This window comes from Anabrus simplex, chromosome 7, assembly GCF_040414725.1.
Source record: "Anabrus simplex isolate iqAnaSimp1 chromosome 7, ASM4041472v1, whole genome shotgun sequence".
In the NCBI taxonomy this organism is placed as follows: Eukaryota; Metazoa; Arthropoda; class Insecta; order Orthoptera; family Tettigoniidae; genus Anabrus; species Anabrus simplex.
Window position 1 is genome coordinate 115,081,032 of NC_090271.1, and position 26,446 is coordinate 115,107,477.

The 26,446-nt window shown below is 39.3% G+C and overlaps 1 protein-coding gene across 1 annotated transcript in view; it reads right to left on the reverse strand.

Annotated features, from left to right (window-relative positions):
* The window catches only part of LOC136877726 (juvenile hormone esterase), a 101,101-nt gene that overhangs the window by 21,572 nt on the left and 53,083 nt on the right, over positions 1-26,446 (reverse strand). Inside the window, exons 7-9 of the mRNA XM_067151936.2 lie at positions 25,180-25,350; positions 20,666-20,850; positions 13,950-14,103 (exon numbers count right to left, since the gene is read on the reverse strand). Coding sequence (XP_067008037.2) covers positions 13,950-14,103; positions 20,666-20,850; positions 25,180-25,350 — 510 coding nt within the window. The remainder of the gene's footprint in view (positions 1-13,949; positions 14,104-20,665; positions 20,851-25,179; positions 25,351-26,446) is intronic.

Genomic DNA, 26,446 nt, shown 5'->3' on the forward strand with positions numbered 1-26,446 from the left:
ACAGAAGTCGCTACTATAACCTTATGTATTTACTAGCAAATGTACCCGTGCTTCGCTACGGTGTTCTACATTGTATTCGAATATCGAAGTAAATAGTGTACACGCAGTAAATGAGATTGTTTTAAAATTGCATGTCTCTTAGCGTTATTAGAGAAACAGCATGGGAAGGTCCACATACGCTGTTTCCAATGGAAAGTGTTTGTTACGGATTTGTGATATAACGGCAGGTTCACTTACCTACTGCCATTCAGAATCGAGTTGGGAAGTTTACATTATAATTGCAGACCCCATTGCCTACTGCGCGGTCACAATCGTTTTGGGAAGTTTTCGTTACAATGTCAGGCCCCTTCTCCTACTGCCAGCCAGCTTACTGCCAGTCACACCAAGTTGGTGAGTTTCTATCAAAATAGCAGGCCACATTTTAGATGAGAACATTTGTTTATAATGACGGGCACCCTTGCCTACTGCCAAACACAATCGGGTAGGGAAGTTTTAAACAAAACTGCATGTTCCCTTGCCTTCTGCAAGTCAAATCGAGAAGTGAACTAATCATTAAAATGTTAGGCCTACCTTACTAATGCCAGTTACACAGGAGTTGGAGAAGGGACCCATTCCTACTGCCAGTCAAAGTCGGTGTGGGGTGTAATGATTACAAAAACAGAAACAGACACATCCTTTCTCGATCGCTACAATTCGACATCGGTGAATATACCGTATATAGATCGACATATGAAAGTATATGCGTGTTTACAATATTGCAGACCTTCATTTACAGATTAACTGCTGCTAAAACCAAACCAAACCAAACCCCATAGAACTGCAGCCCTTCAAGGGCCTTGGCCTACCAAGCGACCGCTGCTCAGCCCGAAGGCCTGCAGATTACGAGATGTTGTGTGGTCAGCACGGACGTTATTTTTGGCTTTCTAGACCGTAACTGCTGCTAAACGTACGTCATATCGACAAAGGATTATACCATAAAACGCCGGATTTAGTGGCCTAAATGGCTGGTTCTATGATATTTAATCTATTCTTGGGTCAGATTGAGTTAGAAACGTTGAACAGGGTAACGTTTTTGTAAGATTATCTCACATTGCATTACTGTTCGGATAATTATGTGACAGCTACATACGTAGCATTTGGCTCACATATGGCCACTGGGTGGGCCAATTTTCGTGAAGAGATTGATGATTCTATATTTCCTATAAGTGATTGAAAGTATGAATTATGCATGTGAAAAGTTCAAATTTACTTAACATCGATTAATAGAGAAAATCAAACGTAAAAGGGATACAGATACGACAAAAAGTCATAAGACCAATGTTGTAGGTCATTCCAAATTGAACGGAAATTTTGCAATCCGTTATGTGATAAGACTTTCGGAAGGTCTGCACCACCATTAAAATTGCCTCCATATTTCGATATTCTTACGGGATAAAAAGTGAAAAATTTAAAGATATTGGAAGTTTTCTGTTCGTTGCAGGCTAAAACGTATAATTTTGTCAAATTTCAATTTTGTTTTTCGTCTAGCAGATCATGCGGCAATCTTGATTTAGGGCGAGGAGGGTAAAAATTAGAACTTTCAGGAAACTAAACCAAAAAATATGCAGATGGTCATTATTACCCCTTAAATGGAAAGCTGTAAGAAAATTTCGCCAAAATAGTCAATGTAGAGGCACACAGTCGTTACGATTTCATTTATATAGATATATAAGGAATCTAATCCACGTACAACACCTTTTGAGCTATGTCCCCTGGACTTAACCTATAAAACTGACCATTCGTGATATCTCTTATTAATCCTCCTGACGAAAAATTGCACATGAAAAAAAAGTTTTAGAAATGGAATTCCATCACGTTTGGTAGATTTCCAGTCAGGTTAATCTTGTACTGTATATATTGTGGAAGAGTAAAATCACCATTTCGGTTCCCTATAAACCGCCAGTCCATTCCGGTAACATGACATGTTATTGACCTTTAAAACCTATCTTTGGACAGATGGATGCTAAATCTAAATTTTGGTTCGAATATCTTCAGTAGTTTTCAAGTTTTAAGAAATACGCTTTACACGCACCCGCTCTTGAGTTAACCGATGGGACTTGTATCGAAAACCGATCCGTTAATGATATCTCCCTTATTAATTCTCGTATCGAAATGATGCACATAAGAAAAAACGTTTAGAAATTAATTTCCATTAAGGCAGGTCGATTTCCATTAAGTTTGGTTGTGTATATTTTGTGGGAGTGCAAAATCACTGTTTCGGTTTCGTATAAACCCCCAGTCAATTCAGGGATTTAGAAACAATATTTGCCCTAAAACCTACCCAAGGATAAGTGGAGTCTAAATATGAAGTTTGGTGGAAATATATCCAGTAGATTCTAGCACTCGCGTGCATACGGAGTAATTAAGGAAGAAAATAATAGAGTTAAGAAAGGTGAAATTAATAGAAAATGGATTATAACTGAGGACAGCCGGATAACGACAAATATGTAAATGCCAAGTGAATGTATTGGAATATCAAATGCCCCTCAATAAATTATGCTGGTGTGAGTTATGGATATAATAAAGCGGTAACAGAGGAGAAATTTAGGCGCAGTGATTCTTAGGTAAACAGATAGGAAGATGACTAATGGTTTTATTACTTAATTTATTCGAGGGTGGTTATAACCTCCAATGATATTCCGCCAATATCCTGCAGATAGGCCGATTGACGCGTCTCTTGCCTTCTACCCAAGGAACAACCACGAATTTTCTCACAACATAAGGTAAATGTCAAGAGTGTTAGCACGACCAGGGATAAAATAAGAAAGGACAACTTACGATTATCCCAATCAAAAGGCCGTCGCACACTGTGGAAGTTCTGGACACAAGAGGTCTAGCGAATCATCTTAAAACAAGCTTACTTAATTAATTGGCTGAAATAATAACTCAAAATAAATTGATCAAACCAAATTTAATTAGGAAAATAATTTAAAAAATTTTCGACCTCAAACAAAATAACAAATGAATTACCACCGCACAATGAACGTGCACACCATTCAGAAAAATTAATTAAGGATATTAATTGAAAATAATTTATTTTAACACTGACTCAAATTGCCAGGATGCAGTAAATGTTTTGAGAATAAACAAACGTAGGCCAATAGAAGATTTAAAATCTTAAGACAACTATTATTGAAAGAAGCTTGAAAACTTTCCTAATGAAATTCTCGGTCACTCCAGGCCTGCATTAAAATTAATCAAATCGAAGAAAAGGCATGACTTCATTTAATACCAAGAAATTATTCGAAACATGGCCATAAATCCATAATTAGGATTAATAACCCAAATACTCTCCAATGAACGGTAGCTAAAACCAAATGAATTAATCAAACTCAACGAAAAACATTCCACACGCACAAGGATCTACACCGAAAATCAGCTGAATAAATAGTTACCAATAATACGACGATCCTCAAATGTCAACGTCAACACGGCATGGCCACGGTAAGTTTGCATTCTGTTACACAGATGTAACAGATGACGAGCACCGAAATCAAAGCAAGCACTTGAAGTACCGAGGAAGTCATTAGAAGTCCTACATTAAAGTCCCACAGATTCTCTTTTAGTAGCCCGACATTCGCTTGAAAATATTATAATAAAAAAAAACTTGTTTTGGTGCACCAAACTAAAATTAATTGAAGTCAAGAAGGTAAACAAATGCCAACATGATTATTACAACACTGAAGCCTAAAACAAATATTATCATGTTACAAGATTTTTATGAAGACCTGTTTTAGGAAGTTAATTTCTTTTAAAAACACATGCCCAATTTCACATACGAATTTAGATATCTCCGCGTATTAACACAATTATCTAATCCATTCCTTGATCGCTTAGTTCACTACAAAGATGGATGCACCTTACTTAGGAGGTCGAAGAAAACAAATATACAATTAAAAAATTCCGAAGGATAACCAAATATTCAGGCCTATCGCCCAGATGGACAATCCATCACCCATGGTCTAGTTTCTCCACCATCTCCTCTTCTTGCATCTTGATTTACTAGTCTTCTTAAAGCACAATCAGTAGAGAATAGGTTCCTCCGTCTTCAGACTACAAATCAATAATCGGAACAACTGCTATCTGCATTGTCGACAGACTACTACAGAGAAAGCTTCACATCTAGCGCCCAGATAGCACCACAACTAGCTACCTCGCTGCTTAAATTCCAAGTCGACCGCTAGATAGCACACCATCATCAATTATAGAAGTCCATGGAATTCTGAAGTTTGAATACACGGTGGCCAGACAAGAAAATAGACACATAACCAATATGCATCGTACCATCGCGAAAAATAATTTTAAATCCATTACAGCCTCCCCCCCGAAACCATCAACTTGGGGTGGGGTATAACAAGCAGTCATAGATAAAAACCATCTGTTGTCTCAAGAATATATGTAAGAAAAGTTCCATCTAGAATAATTTAACATAAACACTTCTCCAGGAGAGCAGAGGTATACTTGGGTGATGTATAACAGGGATACAGACCACACGCAGTTGTTTAGTGTTCAATTAAGTCCAGTTTTCACGCGCAATATCATCAGCACGCCAGTTTTCCTTGAAATATGCAGATAATACCGAGGTTTCTAAGGTAATCGAACTTCGCATGATCACAATAAATTTTCAGAGGTACAACCTACACAATAAGACAGGTCTTACAATGTTTTAAACATAACAAAATTCTCTTTTGAAATTGATTCCGGGCTACAATAATAGGGTAAGACAAGACTTCATGAGTGATAACCAAATTACCACATAAATACCTCCCAAAAGGAAACACAAGAAGAAGAAAGAAAATAGAAAAATAATTAGGAAAACATAAGCCTCCACGAGAAGCAAGTCAGTGCAACAAACATTAGATAATACTTTAAGTAACTTATCGCACTAATCACTTTATCATCAGTTTCCTCCAATCAGTACAGAATACAACTGCAAGAGGCATAAACAGAGTATTAAACCACTCACGATAAATTACCACACCAAGCTAATAGTAGCGAATAAATCAATACATGAATAAAGATAAAATTTTAACAGACATATCTGTGAAATCATAACCCCCCAATCAATAGATGATAAAGCCTTTCTTTTTAAATTTTCAAATCATTTCTTGGCTTAAATTAATATTCCATTCTCACAGCTTCAACTTCCATAGGCTTACTACACATATACTCGTTCCAAGCAGAAGGTGAAACAAGAAACAATAAATAGAAGAATCTGAATAACACGTTTGGAACAATAAGCAAAGCTAGCGTAGAAGATATGAATGTTTAGAGCCAAGGGTAAAAGGTTAATTACAGTTGGAGACAAATGTATAATTCAGATGTAGGGTACGCGTAAGGTGGGTCATCAACAACCGAACTATCAGCAATTACCAGGCAATCACACACAATATCAACACTTACACCGGGATAGAAATTGACCAGGAGAAACACCGGAGACAACACCATTCTGAAATCACATAGTCCTACTACAAGCTCCCATATGCAGGTAGAGGATCGATGACTGCAATACCGACTGTACAAGGAGAATAATCCCATACTTATTCTTCTACATCACAGAACGATAAGTTACGATACCAACGACACTAATCCAGGAAAGGCTCCATTTTAAAAAAAATGCGCTAGACAGGCAGGTTAATCGAAATGAAAATTAAGATCGTAGGATTAACAAGATGACTTCAGAAGAACGGGTTATGGCAGAGAATATAAGAAGTTGAAACACAAGTCAGGTGACAGACCCGAAATAAACACATAGTTAAGAATTTTTCCCAAAATGAGTTGTAGATACATAAAATGAGTTTTCACCAAATCCACCATTGACACCAAGAGAAAAATAAAAAGGCAATGTACAACCTCCTCAAGGTGTCCATACTACAAGAACCCACATAATAAGTAACTCAAATAACAACAATACATCACCACTCAAATGACCACCAGTGCCGATGTGTCAGCCTCGAAGGTAAAGGACATACAAATCCTCGACACCATCTCACAAATCACAGAGTGCCCACCCCAATATCATCACAACAACAGCAATAACACCATCATGACTTCAGAGGAACACAGTCACCTCTCAACGAAACCATAATGCCACCCCAACATAATTCCCAAAATCAAACCCATAATACCAAACTTCACCGATACACAAGGATCAGAAACCATACCCTAAGGTCAAAAGGAGGTACACTCCTTAGGTCATGAATCCTTTAACCATCTCAACATCACCTCACAATAACGGACGGAAGAAGTAAAACTCTAAGTACATTACATGAACCTACAACTCAAATTAAACAACATATTCAATAAAACAAGTCCAATTTCCCCCAAAACCTCCTTAGGAAATGATGATAACAGCGATGAATTGGCAGGGTACCAGATCACCTTACAACGCGAAGTCCACACGAATATTCAATATTTCCATAGGATGGACTCACTTAACCCAACTTTCCTTACACTTCCCCTTTGAAGATGGCAAGAACACCTAACAGTAGACTATACTACAACTTCAAAACACTAGAACATAATTGACAGATCAGAACATAAAATAATTTTTCAACTGCCACAGGTACAACTTTCCTCCACAACTACATCACCAAGTTGAATAAGAAGAAGGACAAGCAATCGATCCACAATTAATAATTATGTTTCAAATAATCTAGAACTAGATATCAAACAAGCAAAATCCAAGATAGAAATGGTAAACAATTCATAGCGAGGCAAAATAGGCACGATCAGTTGGAGACCACTAGTACTATTAGATGAAGAGAGCTCAATAAGTTTGTCATCACAACAGATCAACAATTAATGCCAAGCTATCAAACATCAGATCAAACAGCATAGAATTAGAGATAGCAGAAACTCAGGAGGGAACATAATCTAGAATCAGGTAACTAGCCTACTTCACAGAAACACAGATACAATTCATCCCACCATGGGACATCCAACCAATTAAAAAGGGCAAATTAAATCCTTCGATTAGAAGAACCAACAGGGAAATAACGAGCAAGAACCCAAACTACATATACCACAGTTGTCCTTTGCAGAACCTCGGCATTACCCGGTCTATAAATAGGTGATGTCAAGATCACACTGTCGCTCCACAGCAAAACAGGTACCTCCCCCAATATTCCCCAGGGGACGAGGTAAATAAAATATAAGTAGCGGAATAGAAGTCGAGTCGATGGAAATGCTCAAGAATTCTTGAAAAGACAGTTACACCGCAAATGGCCCCCATAAACCATCATTAGTAGGATTCCAGTACCAGTTAGAGGATTTGTTATTTAGTCCCATACCCAAATATCAAATCCAATAACACGGCAAGATGACAACAACCATGTCAAGAGACATAGTAAGAACCACTGAGAGAAAATGCCATTGAGTGGCAGGTAAACATAAAATGGGCTTTACAGAAAAAGGTTAAACACTAGAGGACGTCAGATAAACAGGTAATGCATGAAGAGAGGAAGGAAGGAACCAGATCACATGACTCAGATACATTACTCACAACCAATCAACACATTACAAGTAAGAGGGCTTCCGACCATCAGAAATAGCAGAACACATGCAAGAAATAATTAAGACAGGGAAAACCAGTAAAAACACTAAGGTTTAGGTACGAGACCAACAAGTTAACCCAATCAGATACTGATCCACATGGCTCAATCATGATGGTAACTGCCCAATAAACAGTTGACACAAGGAGTAACCAAAACATTAACCAGGTCAGTACAATATCATATCCAATTCCACACAAGGGCGAAAACATATCACTAATTGATTGTGACATAACCCAGACCAAATCACAACAGAGTGGACACATATAACGGCACACATCAAGCTCACTACAGATTAGAAGTAGGTAAATTAAACCCAATTTAAGAAATAACCTAATAAGTCAGATAAGATTCATTAATTTCAGAATAAAACACACCAAAGCGCACAGCTACATCACTGATTAAATAATTTTTCAAGAAACCCTGATGCGCACGCCCGATCATTAAATACTAACAATCAAGGTACAGTACCAACATGAAAATAACAGTGGTTAGTAAAAGGTAATAAGGCCAAATAAATATATACCATCATCAATGTCAAGGTAACAGACCTCAGCTAATAATAATGAAAGAGCGCAACACATCACAGCACACCATTCCACACCTAACGTTTTACTCAAGTAAACAGAGATAGAAGGCCATGCTCAGAGGTTAGGTTGAATTTTTCCTCAGGTGCTCCATAGATCCATAAGCATACCCCTTATTGGATGAAGAAGAGATAACACGATGAGTAGTAAAATTATTAGCCCTACACGAAACAGAGGGAGGAGGATACCAGGAGTGCCGAGACTCATCACCATGTTTTATATCCTCGGCAAAAATACATGCTTCCTCAAGCTCTGCAAAATTACTCGGACACTTAGCCAAGGATAAAAAGGACCGATATTGAGGAGTAATGCCTTTGATTATACGAGCTACCATCTCTTCTTCCGGTACCATGATTTTAAAAACCTCGCAATAAAATTTCAAATCCAAGACATAGGCCAATAGATTTTCATGCAAGAACTGCGTCCTATAACAATGTTTTGGAACCAGACTTTGTAACGCAAGGGACGGAATAAATCTTGCCAAGATCAACTCGTGAAATTCATTTACACTTAAATTACTGCTAATAGCCTTAGAAATTTCTCTTTTAAGAACACCTTGACAGTTGGGAAATAACACTCTAAAAATTCCCAGGGCATCCATGCAATACACATTAGCCGACTCAGATAACTCTACTAGAAACCGCAGGAATCTGATGGTTTCGTCAATGGAATCTACAGAAAAGGTCATTACATTTTTGAAAAGATCCTTAATTGAATTAGGAGCCGAACATGACCTAATCAACAAATTCTCAACCGCAGGACTAAGTCCGCAGCAATGAGATAAGGATGGATTATTGACGGTCTGAGAAGTAATTAACTCATTAGTGGCACCAAGGTTGTTACCTTCATTAGTTTCAATCTCATCACTTAATGATAACTGACCAACCTTCTTCATATTAATCATAAAATCGAGTTCAACCGAAACATTAATTACTGAAGTTAATAACGAAGTACATTGAGACATCAATTCACCTTCAGGTCCAAGAGAAATCAAATCTTGCACCCTGTTAATAAAGTGATTGGTACGAGCTTTTAATCTTCTCAATTGGTAATCTGATGGATTACACTCTTTTAACTGTTTTACAAACACTAATAATTCGTTAATAGAACTGGACATTGCCGGCACTGACTTACCCAAGTCGATGCTCATGTTACCTGGATCTACAGGGGAATCAAGGCAGGCCAGAAGCAAGTTAACATCGCCTTCCATAGAACCAGTGGACACCAAACCCCGAATATCGAGCTCGTACAACAGCTCACCCTTCCTCAGCATTCTTGGCAACAACACGGCACGTGCACTCATTTTGATATGAAACAGAAAACGCCAAGGTTAGCACTCCACACAAGCCTGTCTTTCCCTTCACAAGTTTAGTTAACTAGTCTTAATTGATTTATTATTTCAGCCAAGGTGATATCAACGGCCTGACAACATAGCCAACGGTTACAATAAACAAGAAAGAAAAATATGCTTCCACAAGATATCAGAACGTAGCTGTACAGAAAACTACACAATCTGATACCAACACAAATAATGAGAATAACAGAACGTAGTTGCAAAGGCAACCACGCAATCTGCTACCAAACACACTCTCACAACATAAGGTAAATGTCAAGAGTGTTAGCACGACCAGGGATAAAATAAGAAAGGACAACTTACGATTATCCCAATCAAAAGGCCGTCGCACACTGTGGAAGTTCTGGACACAAGAGGTCTAGCGAATCATCTTAAAACAAGCTTACTTAATTAATTGGCTGAAATAATAACTCAAAATAAATTGATCAAACCAAATTTAATTAGGAAAATAATTTAAAAAATTTTCGACCTCAAACAAAATAACAAATGAATTACCACCGCACAATGAACGTGCACACCATTCAGAAAAATTAATTAAGGATATTAATTGAAAATAATTTATTTTAACACTGACTCAAATTGCCAGGATGCAGTAAATGTTTTGAGAATAAACAAACGTAGGCCAATAGAAGATTTAAAATCTTAAGACAACTATTATTGAAAGAAGCTTGAAAACTTTCCTAATGAAATTCTCGGTCACTCCAGGCCTGCATTAAAATTAATCAAATCGAAGAAAAGGCATGACTTCATTTAATACCAAGAAATTATTCGAAACATGGCCATAAATCCATAATTAGGATTAATAACCCAAATACTCTCCAATGAACGGTAGCTAAAACCAAATGAATTAATCAAACTCAACGAAAAACATTCCACACGCACAAGGATCTACACCGAAAATCAGCTGAATAAATAGTTACCAATAATACGACGATCCTCAAATGTCAACGTCAACACGGCATGGCCACGGTAAGTTTGCATTCTGTTACACAGATGTAACAGATGACGAGCACCGAAATCAAAGCAAGCACTTGAAGTACCGAGGAAGTCATTAGAAGTCCTACATTAAAGTCCCACAGATTCTCTTTTAGTAGCCCGACATTCGCTTGAAAATATTATAATAAAAAAAAACTTGTTTTGGTGCACCAAACTAAAATTAATTGAAGTCAAGAAGGTAAACAAATGCCAACATGATTATTACAACACTGAAGCCTAAAACAAATATTATCATGTTACAAGATTTTTATGAAGACCTGTTTTAGGAAGTTAATTTCTTTTAAAAACACATGCCCAATTTCACATACGAATTTAGATATCTCCGCGTATTAACACAATTATCTAATCCATTCCTTGATCGTTTAGTTCACTACAAAGATGGATGCACCTTACTTAGGAGGTCGAAGAAAACAAATATACAATTAAAAAATTCCGAAGGATAACCAAATATTCAGGCCTATCGCCCAGATGGACAATCCATCACCCATGGTCTAGTTTCTCCACCATCTCCTCTTCTTGCATCTTGATTTACTAGTCTTCTTAAAGCACAATCAGTAGAGAATAGGTTCCTCCGTCTTCAGACTACAAATCAATAATCGGAACAACTGCTATCTGCATTGTCGACAGACTACTACAGAGAAAGCTTCACATCTAGCGCCCAGATAGCACCACAACTAGCTACCTCGCTGCTTAAATTCCAAGTCGACCGCTAGATAGCACACCATCATCAATTATAGAAGTCCATGGAATTGTGAAGTTTGAATACACGGTGGCCAGACAAGAAAATAGACACATAACCAATATGCATCGTACCATCGCGAAAAATAATTTTAAATCCATTACAAATTTAAAAGCATGATGAGGAAAATGGTAATACGTTACTTCCCTGCTGGCAAGCAGTCAGAGACGTTGCCATGGTAACCTGTAGGTTCGCTGTCGGTCTGTCGGTCACTCAATGCAGAGCATGATACCCGCAGAAAATAGTAAATTTCTCCGTCATGTGAAGAGTAAGGTAAATTATGAACATAACGAAAGTTATTTATAATGAAGGGACGTTTTACATACGGTCCACGGAGTTTACAGAAAATCAATAGTATAACAGAAAATGGAGGAAAACCGTTCTGGTTTTCCTATTCATAGATTTTAAAGTGATATGCATATCGAAACCTTCCCCGGTATGTGTATACTCTAAATATGAAGTTTGGTTGAGATCTATCGAGTCGTTTTGACGTGATGGTGGAACACACAAACAGACAAACAAACAGACACGAAAAGTAAAAACCACCGATTCGGTCTTAAGTTGACCTAAAACGGATACATATCTGAAAAATTGGCAAAACAAAAGAAATTACAGACAGCGGACCCCCTCAATGAAGAACAATATAGGCTTTCGGTCTAAGTATATGTTCCCGTTACAAAGAAAAAGTGTAACATAAAAATGAAAAAGAAAAGAAATGAACTAAATCTACCATGTGGACGCTTACAAGGGTAGAAAAGCGGGGCACATGCAGGAGCCGCCTTTTAACTACCTTGTTCCCGTTACACACACACAAAAAAGAAGAAGCTAAGTCTACTGCGTGGATGCTCACATGGGCGGAAATCTATCCACATATAAGAGCAACCCTTATAACTACCTTACTGACCGGTCGTGCCGTCCTCCCCTGGTGAGGAAAGAAGAGGAGCCTGTATAAACTTATGTTGTGCCCTCTTATGTGAAGATGAACTATAAAAATTCTAAAGTAATTTTGTATGTAACGGTTTCTTAAACTGAAACGTTTATTCTTTGTTTTTGGTTCGTTAAAGTTTACAACACTTGTATCTCTTCCCGCCAACTTAAGTGTTGGCCAATAGAAAATTTTGTGTATTTATTTTTCATCCAATCAACATTGCCTGGTATTTATTTAATCACCCAATAAGAATAGGATATGTGTCGGGCCTTAGCCCAGAGTTTACGGGAACTTTCCCCCTGGGTATATGTGCTGGCACATTTTCGGACCAGGTTGTCTTATTCATCGCTCCAGTCTAGTGTGTTGGTTTGCAAAGGAGGCGGAGGCGCCTCGTCCATCTTCGAGAGGTCCACCAGCTCAAGGTAATGGCAGATCCTGATAAAAATCTTATAGACTTTCAAAACTAGCTTGAGGGAAATGTTTCAAACCTTTGGTAATGTAACTTCATTTCTCTAAAAGTAAATTTCAAACTCTAAATGTAAATTTCAAACAAGTCGAAAGAACTTAGCCGAATTCAAGGAACTGAGAGTGAGATACCCTCTCGAATTCCCTTTCAAGTAGCTTTTGAGGTGACTATGATTTTGTAATTTTTTCTATGTTGTAATTTCTCTACATCTTGTCACCTCAGTAGTGTAGGCTTAGCCTCTGTAACGTCGCGCCATAAGGCTAAACATAATTTTATGCATTTTATTTTGAATTTATAGGAGTGCAAGAGATCACCTCCTTTCCGTTTTGGTTTTTGGGCCAATGAGTTAACCTTTTGTTTTTACCTAAATCCTTGTAGTATGGGCACATGCTACCCCTATTACAATCAATGTCATTCCTTTGCTTGTTAAAGATATCAGATTGTTGAGCATTCAAGAGAGTGAATACTTTAACCTTGTAAAATTCATGTTGTGCCTTTGATAGGCCTGAACATTTCTGGAAATAGGTTCCTAAGTGTAAATTTATAGAGCAATGTAAAGGTTGACTGGTGCCTATAGAAGGCTGTAATGTTATAATGTACGGGAAGTAGTCTCCTAGGTAATTTTATGGAGGAAAAGTGCTCTTTAAATCTTGTATATTTTGGTTACTATGTTCTTACTATTGGATTAAAAGAAATTGAGAGAGATCCGTCTCCTTGACTGTTTATTGAAAGTAGCCTCAGCGTTCACAGAGCATTTATAATTAGGGAGCTTCCAGCTCAAATTGGTTAGTTGATTATTTTTGGATTTTTTAAAATTGTTACCCAATCTTACGAACCATTGTATCTGAATTTGTAAAGTTGAGATTTTGAGTAGAAACCAAAAGATAGCAGAGACAGGAATTAGATCTAATTTTAAAGTTTAAAGTTATTCTTCTATCTTATATCGACCTATTCATGCCCGCACCTTCTTTCATCTCTCTCCACCCCGGAATCTCTGTAACAATTATTATTATTATTATTATTATTATTATTATTATTATTATAATCAAAACGTACTTCGCAGTGCTAGATTTATGTAGAGTGATGACAAAATAAATTACATACGCTCGGATTATGAGAGAAATATACTCAACTATTTGCAGAGCAGCTTGGCAATCCCCTAATCCCATTAAATAATTAATTCATTCATTCGAGCCCTTTCATTCCGAGTACTCTCTTGCCATTGTTCACTAATTTGTACCAGGAATCACGTCTGTTACTTCCTACTTATGACTAAAGTCTTAATACCTGAGATATTTCGAAGTGTAGTGAATCCTTTTTTCAGGTTAGCCAGTCCACCATCATACACAAAATTGTACAAGTGTATAGGAGCGTTACTCTTAGGTTGCATTCTCTTGGCTCCAATCACTATTCCAGCAGCAAAGTAAAAATCAGTACACATCTGAAACAAAATGTCAGTGTTAACACGTATTAATGATGACACAGCTTTAAACTTGTTATCATCGACTGACTTATTTATTATTGCATTGCCCAATAAGAAGTTAGAAACTTAAATGTAATACTTAGTTACTTACGTTACAAGTGAGCTTACGAGGTGAGATGTATTCGAAAATACTACGTGGAATACTTTTGCCAGCGTAATTTACACTATTTTATTTCATAGTACGAATAAATGGTCCGCCTCTGTGCTGTAGTGGTTAATGTGATTGGCTACCAACCCCGGAGTGCTGGGTTCAATTCCCGGCTCTGCCACGAAATTTGAAAAGTGGTACGAGATCTGGAATGGGGTCAGCTCATCCTCAGGAGGTCAACTGAGGATAGAGGGGGTTCGATTACATCCTCAACCATCCTCGAAGTGGTTTTCTGCGGTTTCCCACTTCTCCTCCAGGCAAATGCCGGGATGGTACCAAACTTAATGTCATGGCCACTTCCTTCCCTCTTCCTTGTCTACCCCTTCCGAACTACCCATACCCCCGCAAGGCCCCTGTTGAACATAGCAAGTGAGGCCACCGGGAGTTGTATTCCCCCGACCCAAAGTCTCACGCTTCAGGACACTGCTCTTGAGGCGGTAGAGGTGGGATCCTTCTCTGAGTCCGAAGGAAAAACCAACCCTGGAGGGTAAACGGATTAAGAAAGAAAGAAGGTATGAATACATAATTAGAAAAAAGTCTTTATCTCGCATAGTTGTAATTTTATCAACTGCTGAAATTAGCCAATGAGATCGTTTCGCGGGCGAGTTGAAATGAGACTCATGAGGTGTTACAATATCTGCACGTACCTCCTTGAAGGCCGACTTGAGAGCCATGTCATGAAATCAGCATCCAATACTACCACACCGTGCGCTCCAGTCGGTATCACCGCAACGTAGGGCATTTGTTATGGCCCGATCCTGTCAGCTGGGAGGTCCGTGTTCAAATCCTTCTCCTTGCGAATTTTTTTCTCTGATTGGCTAACATCAGCAGGTAATAAAATAATAACGACGTGAGATATCGAATTGCTTCTTTTTCTTTCAAATTACTTATCAGTAAGACCAACCCTCTAACGTTCATATACCCGGTTCGCGTTTTTTCTACTATCCTGTATATACAATTCCGTTGTTTACACGAAATTGTGAGAGTACTGTAGCACCTATAACGATGGGAGATGTCATATCTTTGCATTTACTGAAAAGACCCTCCCCCCCCCCCACACACGGGAACGTTAAGGAATACCTGTGTTTCATTTTTAAGAACGTCGTTGGTATAAGAAAGATGTCTTTCGAATACTTTAGAGTTAAGAAAATACCTCATCCAGAACTGGTGAAGTTACTGGTTCGACTGTAATAGAAACGAAACAGTTATTTTTACCATCACTTACTTTCTTGCCAGTTTCAGCTTCCGTGCGATTATATCAATTATCAGGATGCAATGATTAACTTGCTAGAAACTAACGATTACAATTGCATTTCAAGAAGTAAATTACAAGTAAAAATTACTAAGATTGTAATATTTACCAGTAATTCGATTACCTTTAGTCAATTACTTTCCAACTTTGCAGATAGCGCGAGTTCTTGTTGGACCTAGGAACTACGTGCTCGATGTCTGGGTTTCGCTTCCTTGCAACATTCATTCCTCAACAATAATGCATTAACCTGCACCATACAGAAAAAACATAGGCCTATAATGTCCTCTTCTTCTGTTCAATTTCGGCCACTGTTGACCACGGAATAACAACTGCGGTATCCTGGTTCATCTTTTATCTCCCCTGGCTTTGGTCTTCTGCCAATATAGTTCATTCCTTGGCTTATCTGCTTCCTTTTTTCTTCTGGGAAAATCACTTTCGAAGATTTCTTTTCTCCTTTTCCTAGGAAGCCTTTGAAATCTGAAACGAATTGTCGAATGTGATTCCTGTTTTGGATGCCTTCATGACTAATGCCAATTCTCTCCACATCAGCATGATCAAAACTACAACACAAAGCGCGTTCGACACCAGTAGCGTAGTTAGGATCGGCCTATGGAGGAGTGGGGGGTCATAATTACGCAATGATGAAAGAACACAATGAAGATGCTTGAGCGTGTGTGGTGTGCGCATACAAGGCTTGTCATTATAAGGACACTGATACAAGTGGGTTATGTTGATATTCAGATTGCAACACACTACAAAATCTTACAGTAAAATACAGAACAAGAACAATACGATGAAGGTCAACAGTTTTAAAGCGAATGGTATGTTCTGCTTACAATCTAAAATCTAACTTTCGAGGCTTCATAGAAAATAGATTCAACAGATCTGTAGATTTTACAAATGTCTCTGAAGGTTTATTGTCGGTTTCTATTTATCTTCTTTTTGTAAAATTTCGGCACTACGGTGTCTCAGAAAACTTTAAAGTAACTAGGAGTACGTCAAACCCGTAACATCATCATTATTATTATTATTATTATTATTATTATTATTATTATTATTATTATTATTATTATTCTATTATCATTATAATTCAGTTTACAAAAGGACTGGAAGCTGCACCTTGAAAATCAATGGTCTTCCGAAAATTATTAGACTGCGCAAGTTGTTCGTGTGGTTAGGGGTGCGCAGCTCTGAGCTTGCATCCGGTATATAGTGGGTTCTAACCCCACTGTCGACAGCCCTGAAGATGGATTTCCCTCGTGTCGCATTTTTACACCAGGCAAATGTTGGGGCTATACCTTAATGAAGGCCACCTCCGCATCTTCTTCGCTCCTAGGCGGCTCCTATCCAATCATCATCATAAGACCTATCTGTGTCGATGCGACGTCAAGTAAATTGTAAAATTATGAACATATTTAGCAGTTTTCTTATTGTTTCACATAAAATATTCATACCGTACAGCGAATTACCCTTTAACAAAACCGTCGATATTTTTCATGTGCTTAGGAACACGGTGTCTTTTACCTGGAGTATCGAATGACCTTCCTCGCCTTTGTCTTTCTCTTTCACAATTCTGCGAACGGCCACTCTCACAATGAAATCCACTGCAACGCCCATTATTTTACGTCCTTGAGAAGCGTAATTGCATGTCATCCGGCCGCCTCTTGACCCCTGAAGTAAGGAATATTAGCAACAGTTTCACGGGTTTGACTGTGAATTGTTTTACGATCCAGCTTTGAGAGAACTTGGAAGTATTATCACAATACAATCGTGAATTTCTAAGACCAACGCGAACAGGCGAAATAATGTAATGTAACAAAAGGCTATTATGCTAACCAACTGGCCACGGGGCCGAGACAGCTCAGAACTGAGAAACACCCACTCTACAAGTGACAGCGTGAGACTGATTAGGGGTAGTTAGCGTACGCGTGGGACATGAAGGCTCGACCGCCAAGAACATGTCACAGCGCAACCATTTAACACCGGCCAGGAATTTCTGGCTCAGTTTATTTTTATAACAGAATCTAGGCTGTACCGATGAAAAACAACCTTACATTTGGAGCAACCTTGTACAAAAGAGGAGTATAACATAGGATTTCGACGTTTTAAATACACTGACTGACAGAGCAAATGCAACACCAAGAAGGAGTGGTCAGAACTTTATGCCGATTGCAGGGTAGACTGACGTCACTGAGGTATGCTCATGATGTGAAATGCGCCGCTGTGCTGCGCACGTAGCGAACGATAAATGGGACACGGCGTTGGCGAATGGCCCACTTCGTACCGTGATTTATCAGCCGACAGTCATTGTAGAACGTGTTGTCGTGTGCCACAGGACACGTGTATAGCTAAGAATGCCAGGCCGCCGTCAACGGAGGCATTTCCAGCAGACAGGCGACTTTACGAGGGGTATGGTGATCGGGCTGAGAAGGGCAGGTTGGTCGCTTCGTCAAATCGCAGCCGATACCCATAGGGATGTGTCCACGGTGCAGCGCCTGTGGCGGAGATGGTTGGCGCAGAACATGTGGCACGGGCGAGGGGTCCAGGCGCAGCCCGAGTGACGTCAGCACGCCAGGATCGGCGCATCCGCCGCCAAGCGGTGGCAGCCCCGCACGCCACGTCAACCGCCATTCTTCAGCATGTGCAAGACACCCTGGCTGTTCCAATATCGACCAGAACAATTTCCCGTCGATTGGTTGAAGGAGGCCTGCACTCCCGACGTCCGCTCAGAAGACTGCCATTGACTCCACAGCATAGACGTGCACGCCTGGCATGGTGCCGGGCTAGAGCGACTTGGATGAGGGAATGGCGGAACGTCGTGTTCTCCGATGAGTCACGCTTCTGTTCTGTCAGTGATAGTCACCGCAGACGAGTGTGGCGTCGGCGCGGAGAAAGGTCAAATCCGGCAGTAACTGTGGAGCGCCCTACCGCTAGACAACGCGGCATCATGGTTTGGGGCGCTATTGCGTATGATTCCACGTCACCTCTAGTGCGTATTCAACCACGTTAAATGCCCACCGCTACGTGCAGCATGTGCTGCGGCCGGTGGCACTCCCGTACCTTCAGGGGCTGCCCAATGCTCTGTTTCAGCAGGATAATGCCCGCCCACACACTGCTCGCATCTCCCAACAGGCTCTACGAGGTGTACAGATGATTCCGTGGCCAGCGTACTCTCCGGATCTCTCACCAATCGAACACGTGTGGGATCTCATTGGACGCCGTTTGCAAACTCTGCCCCAGCCTCGTACTTACGACCAACTGTGGCAAATGGTTGACAGAGAATGGAGAACAATCCCTCAGGACACCATCCGCACTCTTATTGACTCCGTACCTCGACGTATTTCTGCGTGCATCGCCGCTCGCGGTGGTCCTACATCCTACTGAGTCGATGCCGTGCGCATTGTGTAACCTGCATATCGGTTTGAAATAAACATCAATTATTCGTCCGTGCCGTCTCTGTTTTTTTCCCAACTTTCATCCCTTTCGAACCACTCCTTCTTGGTGTTGCATTTGCTCTGTCAGTCAGTGTAGTATTGTGGGAAAGAGGAGTACCGGTAAGCTGGAGGATTTCCACGAAGTTAGGAATTGGCGAAATTGGGAGACCTGTAAGAAAGAGGAAGATGATTAGGGGACTTAAATTAAGTTCGGATTAAGTTTGTGAGAAAGAGGAGTATGAGAGAAGATTTCAAGGAAGTTGGGAATGGGTTTATAGGAAAAAGGAATATGATTGATTATTTCCACGTACTTCAGAAAGGAAGAGTGCGATGGATGACTTATTCAAAATAGGTTTGTGGGAAGGAGGGAGAGAAACAAGTGATTTACACGAAGTTTTGAATGGGTTAGTGTTGAGTATGAATTGCTGAATAAGAATTAATTGTGGCCACAGTAGCCTTGAAATGTACATAATTTGTATAAAATCTAAAATATAAATAACAATTTTCACTTATTTTGTGCATACGCTTATCACCGCTATCTTCCGATTTTTACAAGTTTAGATAGGCTACGGTATATTTCGCAGATATTTTCACATAAGATACACGCACAGTTGTCCAATTCGTGGAAAGATGGATTTCTGCATAGCTTGTGTGATACCCATGGACCGCCTGCGAAGTCACGAAATTGCGGAACTCGTGGTTCGTGCCTGTGCAGGTCGGGTTCATCATTGCCTCCGTCATATAAAATTCTTCCCAGATGTCTTTTCTTTGTTATCTCTGTTACCTTTTTCCAATTGGGAGCGTGTGTAGGGCAGGTCATGTGTCATTCTGAGGTCTGCTATCAAAAAGGTCTCTTGGCCAAGCACGTACACCAGGGCCTCTCAAATGCCCAAAATCTCACGCGTGCAAATCGAGGCGCAAGAGCTCCGTTCTACTCGGCTAAGCTTGGCTCTACTCGGCTCAGCTCGGCTCGGATTTGTAGCGCTACGGAGCAAGTGAGGAAGAGAAAGACAGGGGGAGCGAGTGAGACAGGCGTGGGGAAAGAGAGAGACAGGACTATTGCTCCAAATCCAGGAGTGGGGGTCTCCATTCTGGGCAACCAAGCGAAGTCGTTTTTGCACCGTGCACAGTGCATGCACTAGGCGCATGCACCCTGAGAGGCCCTGACGTACACCATCTTGGAGAGAGTGTGTTTAGACACTTCTAGCGTAACCTTCAAGAAGCGAGCCTTGACGCTCTCTAGAGTATGGAAGACTTCCGTGCGCAGTTTGTCCCAAGTTAGTTCTAGTCCATACGTGAGAATCTGGACAATCTTTGTGTTATTAATTATTAAGGACTAGAATCTGGAAGAGGATAAGTGCTTCAAAAATAGCATGGTCCCGAATATTATTGGTATCTGGGGTTTGTTCCTGGAACGGTGACGGCGGATGAGATTTAGGTGGCGGTGGAAGCTGAGGGCATTGGTGTGGAACTTGTGAGCTGCGATCAGTTCTTGATGGTTTATAAAGGTCTTGGGAAAGTGAAAAGTTGCACCTAACGAACCCAGTGCCATGATAAGGTGACATGCTGAATTTCTACACTGAAAAAATTTCATGAGTGGGTACTAGTTTCTGGAACCTAAATTTTGGGGTAACATGTTGTATATGTAATACACGATTTTGTCCAATTAAACTTACTGTTACTTACATCAATGAACTTATTCAGCGTCTTCTGGTTCAGAGCTTCATCTTCAATGTAGAAGGACCTGACTTTTTCTAAGATATACGCAGCACAGTCGTAATCTTGACAGAATTTTACATCAGGTTTTAAGAGTTCCACAAAATTTTCATCGAGATCTTGTAGAGTTCTGGTTCCGCTGGTTACACCCGCAGCTGTAACATAAATTACTTATTGTCGTGGGGCCTCATGGATTCGGTCCTAAACTCCCTTATCATACATGAATTTACCTCCAATGATCACACGAATTCACCCCCAGCTCTCCGGTAGAACTATTTTCCTCCCCATTTCATATAGGTTTAGGAATGTCAGCACTGATATTGCTGGTGTGGTTAAAAATGCTTGGGACTATGACGTGCCGAGTGCTCTGATTATTAACAATACGAATTGAAAAGAAAATAGTGAAATATGCTTCATACAGTGGGGCAGTTTGAAAAATATATTTAAATTAACTCATATATAAATATATATATATTTATATATATATATTTATATTTATATATACTTAAAATATGGCATTTAAACGAGTTCTTAACATAATAATGCTTTAAGGAATATGTACACAAGGTATGTATGGAATAGTAGCAGGAGTTCGTTTCCATTTCGGGAGTAGTCTGAAAGATACGCAACAAGTCCACCCTTCAGTTCGGTCCGCTAAATAATTTGGATTTGAATTTGAAGCCTGATATTACGTACATATGTTTACCATTTTCAGTGAAGATTATACTTCGAATAATGGCATTAATAATAATAATCATTTCGTGGGCTGTTTCTAGCCTACTTCAGCCCTTGAAAGGCAGACCACCGAGCTCGATAGCTGCAGTCGCTTAAGTGCGGCCAGTATCCAGTATTCGGGAGACAGGTGGTTCGAACCCCACTGTCGGCAGCCCTGAAGATGGTTTTCCGTGGTTTCCCATTTTCACACCAGGAAAATGCTGGGGCTGTACCTTAATTTAGGCCACGGCCGCTTCCTTCCCATTCCTAGCCTTTTCCTTTCCCGTCGTCGCCGTAAGACCTATCTGTGTCGGTGCGACGTAAAGCCAATAGCAAAAAAAAGGCAGACCATCCGACGAGGTTGGGCGGCGTATGCCGTGTACGGGAAACTGCGTATTATTGTGATGGAAGGTTGTGTGTGGTATGCGAGTTACAGGGATGTTGGAGACAATACAAAAACCCTGTCTCCGAGCCAGGAGAATTAACCAGTTAAGGTTAAAATAACCTACATGGCTGGGAATAGAACCCGGGGTCCTCTGAACAGATAGCGACTATGCTGTTCATTCAGCTAAGAAGCCGGCATACCTCCAATCACCACAGGGTTCATTCATCTGTTCTTCGCTCACCCACTTGGAATAGTACTGTGGAATGACTCAAATAGTCTACAAATTTCGGGCTGGAGCGAGTTAATGAACCCTCAGACAAACAAGTTGCTCACGGGGTCGAATTCATACAAATTTTCTCCTTTACTACCCCTCAGCTAGATTCAGTTCGTTAGAACGCACTGCCATTCTTCATACAGTTTAATGTCAGCGATAATGAATTCTCTACTGAACAAGTATTACTTAGCAGTCAGGGAGCAGATGTATAGACACTAATATGCTATTTTCCAATTTTCTTCAGTAAGCTTTATAACCTCCTTCAACCACACTGTGATACGGTTGGGCGGTATATAAGAATAGGAGAGACATATCCTTCTACCATTTTTGTCGATTATAGTGTGAAGTTAGGGATCCACAGCGTTACAAGTATGCAGTTACATAATAGAAATAGTAAAAATAACAAACCATACGAAAATTAAATAATATAGTACCTAGTGGTGGAAGCCTCCGTGGCTTTGCCGGCAGTGCGTCGACCTCTCACCACTGGGTTCCGTAGTTCAAATCCCTGTCACTTCATGTAAGATTTGTGCTGAACAAAGCGGAGGTGGAACAGATATTTCTCCGGGTACTCCGGTTTTCCCTGTCATCTTTCATTCCACCAACGCTGTCCAATATCACTTCATTTTATCTGTCAGTCATTAATCATTGCCCCAGAGGAGTGCGTAAGAGGAAGAATTTAAATTAAAGTCAGGAAGGACTAGATTAAAGATTAAAGTATTAACGGGAGCTCAAAGCGTACGCAAACATGCCGTCACGTTTCCTGGGATTTATTGCATGATGTGTGAATGAGAATGTGTGAGACGGTAGAGTTTGGATCCACAAATGTTGATAGCGTCATCTTCATGATTATTTGAATATCAAGATGAGCGTAAATGAGTGATTGATTCACGAGTTCCTCTAACCCAGTTTCGTATTCCAAGTTTCGAAAAATTAGAATCAATAATGCGAGTTCCTCGAGTTTTAAGATTGAGATATTTCAGTGACTTTCCGATGTTCAGACATGATCAATTGTCTATATGGCAATTTCTTAGCTTCTTGTTATGATATTTTTACAGAGTTTATTGTTCAAGTATAATTTTACGACCACGAGTGCTTTGATTTGTGATCAGTTCGGTCTTGTTTCTTTTCATGCGAACGAATGTTGACGACGTCATTTATATTTGTATCAGTTTTTGGCAACTTAAGGACATGAGATATTATTTAGTGTGATTTTGAGTAAGAGGACGGGTTTCTCATTTGAAAGGCCTGCATTTTTCATGATTGTGTGACTTGCCTCGGGTAGACTGTCGATCAGCGTGTGTAAAGGGTTGAACCCTGTGTTTCTGATGTTTGCTGCTTTATTTTGAGAGACTGAATCTCCGCTTCTTATTCATTCCGCCATGTATTGGCAAGGGTGATATGCGTGTCTACCGAGGAGAGTTTTATTTTAGCAGCCTGTACTTCGTGATTTTATTGGTTTTGTTCATGTCACTACGGTTGTTGCAGTACAGGAGATTTTTATATCGCGACGTTTCGTTTGAATTTTCTTTCGTGATATAACCACGCTGAGGAATATTTGTGTCATGTAATCTATTTCAGGAACCAACGTTGATATATATGTTGAAAGTTAAAGCCTACTCTGTTATTGTTTTATGACTTTGTGTCATGTATTTTATTTCAGGAATTCACGTTGATTTGTGCGTGTCAATATAAAGTCCACCAGTTTGATTGATTTTGTGTCATGTAATTTATTTCATGAACCTGCGTTGAATAGGAAGTGTTGCTTAAAGTGTAAATTTATCCCCTTATATATTCCATTGTTTCTTTGAGTGAGTGAGTGAGTGAGTGAGTGAGTGAGTGAGGGAGGATTGCGTAAATAACGAATGCTTTTCTTGGTGAAGACCGGAATATATGACATCATGTTTTTATTTTTTTAAAGTGTTTATTTGACTTTTATGTGATTTTGTAGTGTGTGGTTCCGATCCACAGTGTTTTGTTGTGCTCATGAGGTTACTCATGATCGAGGTGTATATACTTTGTGCGCAGGATGTTTTACCACTCAGCGTGTTTTATTTCGTACAGTTAGATTAGTTTATGTCTCGTCTTTGGGCATTAAATCACGTCTTTCTTAAGGTTAGGGATCTGCACTGCAATGTCAAGTGTGCAAGAAAGGGGGAATGTACTCATCTACCGTTAAAAGTGTTAACAAAACTAAAGCCAGCTGCGTGATGCTTTAAAGTTAATAAACTTCAAGAATTTGATTTGTAATGTTAAGTATGTGTGTCGGCATACAACTGTATATTTGCCTGATTTTTATTTTGATTCTCATGATGGACTTTATCGAGCTGAGAGAATAAGTCTGAGTGTTGTAAATGTTTGATCATTTGATTTTTATTAATAATTTTTCATTTTCCTTGTTTATTTTTAATAAACAGATTCTTCCTCTAAACTGACGTCATGCATCGCCTTGCTTTATTTATAGTTTTAGTTGATCTCACCGTGTCCATTTTAGTTATATGTTCCCTATTAAGATCCAGGGTGTATATATATTTTAAGGCATTATTTATCATAGTTCGAAGTGAGCACGGCTGGGATCGGCTGACTAGTCTTCAAAGGGGACCAGGGGAGGTTAATACTGCATATAATACGGTTTCTTGTAAAGAAGTGAATCAAAGTACACTGGATCCAAGAAGTACAAAATTATCTAGAAGAACTGTAAATACAGTAACCAGAGATATACAACAGAGTGGTTTTAAAATAAAAAATAACGCTTCCACAGGTTTTCAGGACAAAACTAGACCCAGAACAAAATCATCATGGACAGAAGTGTGAAGAAGGTTGCAAAATATGAGAATGAAGGAATAGCGGACAAGGAGAAAGACCAAAAAAGCTGAAGCTGATACGAATTACCGCGGCCAAAATGAAAACAAGTAGAAATACATGCTATAAATAAATAAATAAATAAATAAATAAATAAATAAATACAATGCTTCGAACACCCTCAATGGTAGCGGTAGCAGTGTATTAATACCTGACGTGCCTAGTTTGTAAGTCCAATACTTAAGAGTAATATTTTATAAATACTGTTCTAAAATGTTGTGTTTATACTTGAAGATTTTTTTAACATACGTATCAGGCAAAAGATGCCTTCAGCAGAAGTTGCTCCCGTCATGAAAGGCACCCTCTGGAACTTGCCTTCATCCAGTAGAGTTCGAGGATTTTCTGTTAGGAATGGCTCTTCTTCTCCACTAGTTCTCTCAACAGTGGGGATGTATAGAGGTGATACAGACATCGCACTGACTGGAATCACAAAACAAGGTGTTATAATTTCTTTTGTGTGGGAATTCTTAAATAAATACTTTACTGAAAAAAAACACTCATCAAAACTGAAATCAATGTTTGAGTAAATCAAAGTGGATATCCTAATCCAAAAATTAAACATACTCACTTTGTGATGATGAGGACCGACAAAAAGAAAAATATTGGAAGGGCGAGTTCAAGAAGCGATTAGCCAAATCAGAGATATATATGGAATGTACAAAAACCATGAGTCCATAAGTGTTCATTTAAGGCTTATAACAGTTAAGACATTGTTTTTCAAAAAGTAAGAGGTTTTTCCATTTTAAAATTAGAAACTGGTTGCTTTTGACACCGAATTAAAAAGTTATTATTTACATAATTTTGCCAACACCTATTTTCGGCCTCTGGAAGGTTTAAATTCTGGATTTATTTATATGCTCGAGTCAGAAGTTATACACAATTTAACACGACATTATTGTGTAAAACTTGGATTTTACAGAGTTGAAATTGGTGGAGATGGCCAGGATGGCAAAGTGGGTGATATCGCTCCCCACATAGATGGCAATCCCGTACTTCGCATGATTAATCGTGGACACCAATTTAAATCCTGGAATTGTCCCTCTGGATTTCAGTTGGAGATCATTTTCCGTATGGGTTCCTTGAAGCAGGATGATATGAGTCTGGTGTTCTTTGAGGACCTTTGCTAGGTGTTCACAAATTGCTCTGCTTATGCCCTCGATGTTAATCTGGCATATTTTCATTGATGGGCCAATATTAGGAACTGCGTCTGGGGCGAAGAGAAGCAGACACTGGATCACATTGCATTTGAGTGTCCTCTGCATTCTTATAGTGGCTCTATAAAGGACTTAAACTTGTCTCAAGCAAAGATCTTTTTTGGCTCTCAACTTTTGATATGGAACTTCAGTTATGAACTTGAGATGGTTGTTCTACATATTGTATGTAATATTGTATTCATCATTCGCTAAATAAATTGTGGAAAATAATGCAATATGTATTATAAAAGAAAAGTTAAATAATTCCATCTCTAAGGGCCAGAATCGGGCAACAGCAACTGCATTTGCTCAACCTTCAAATA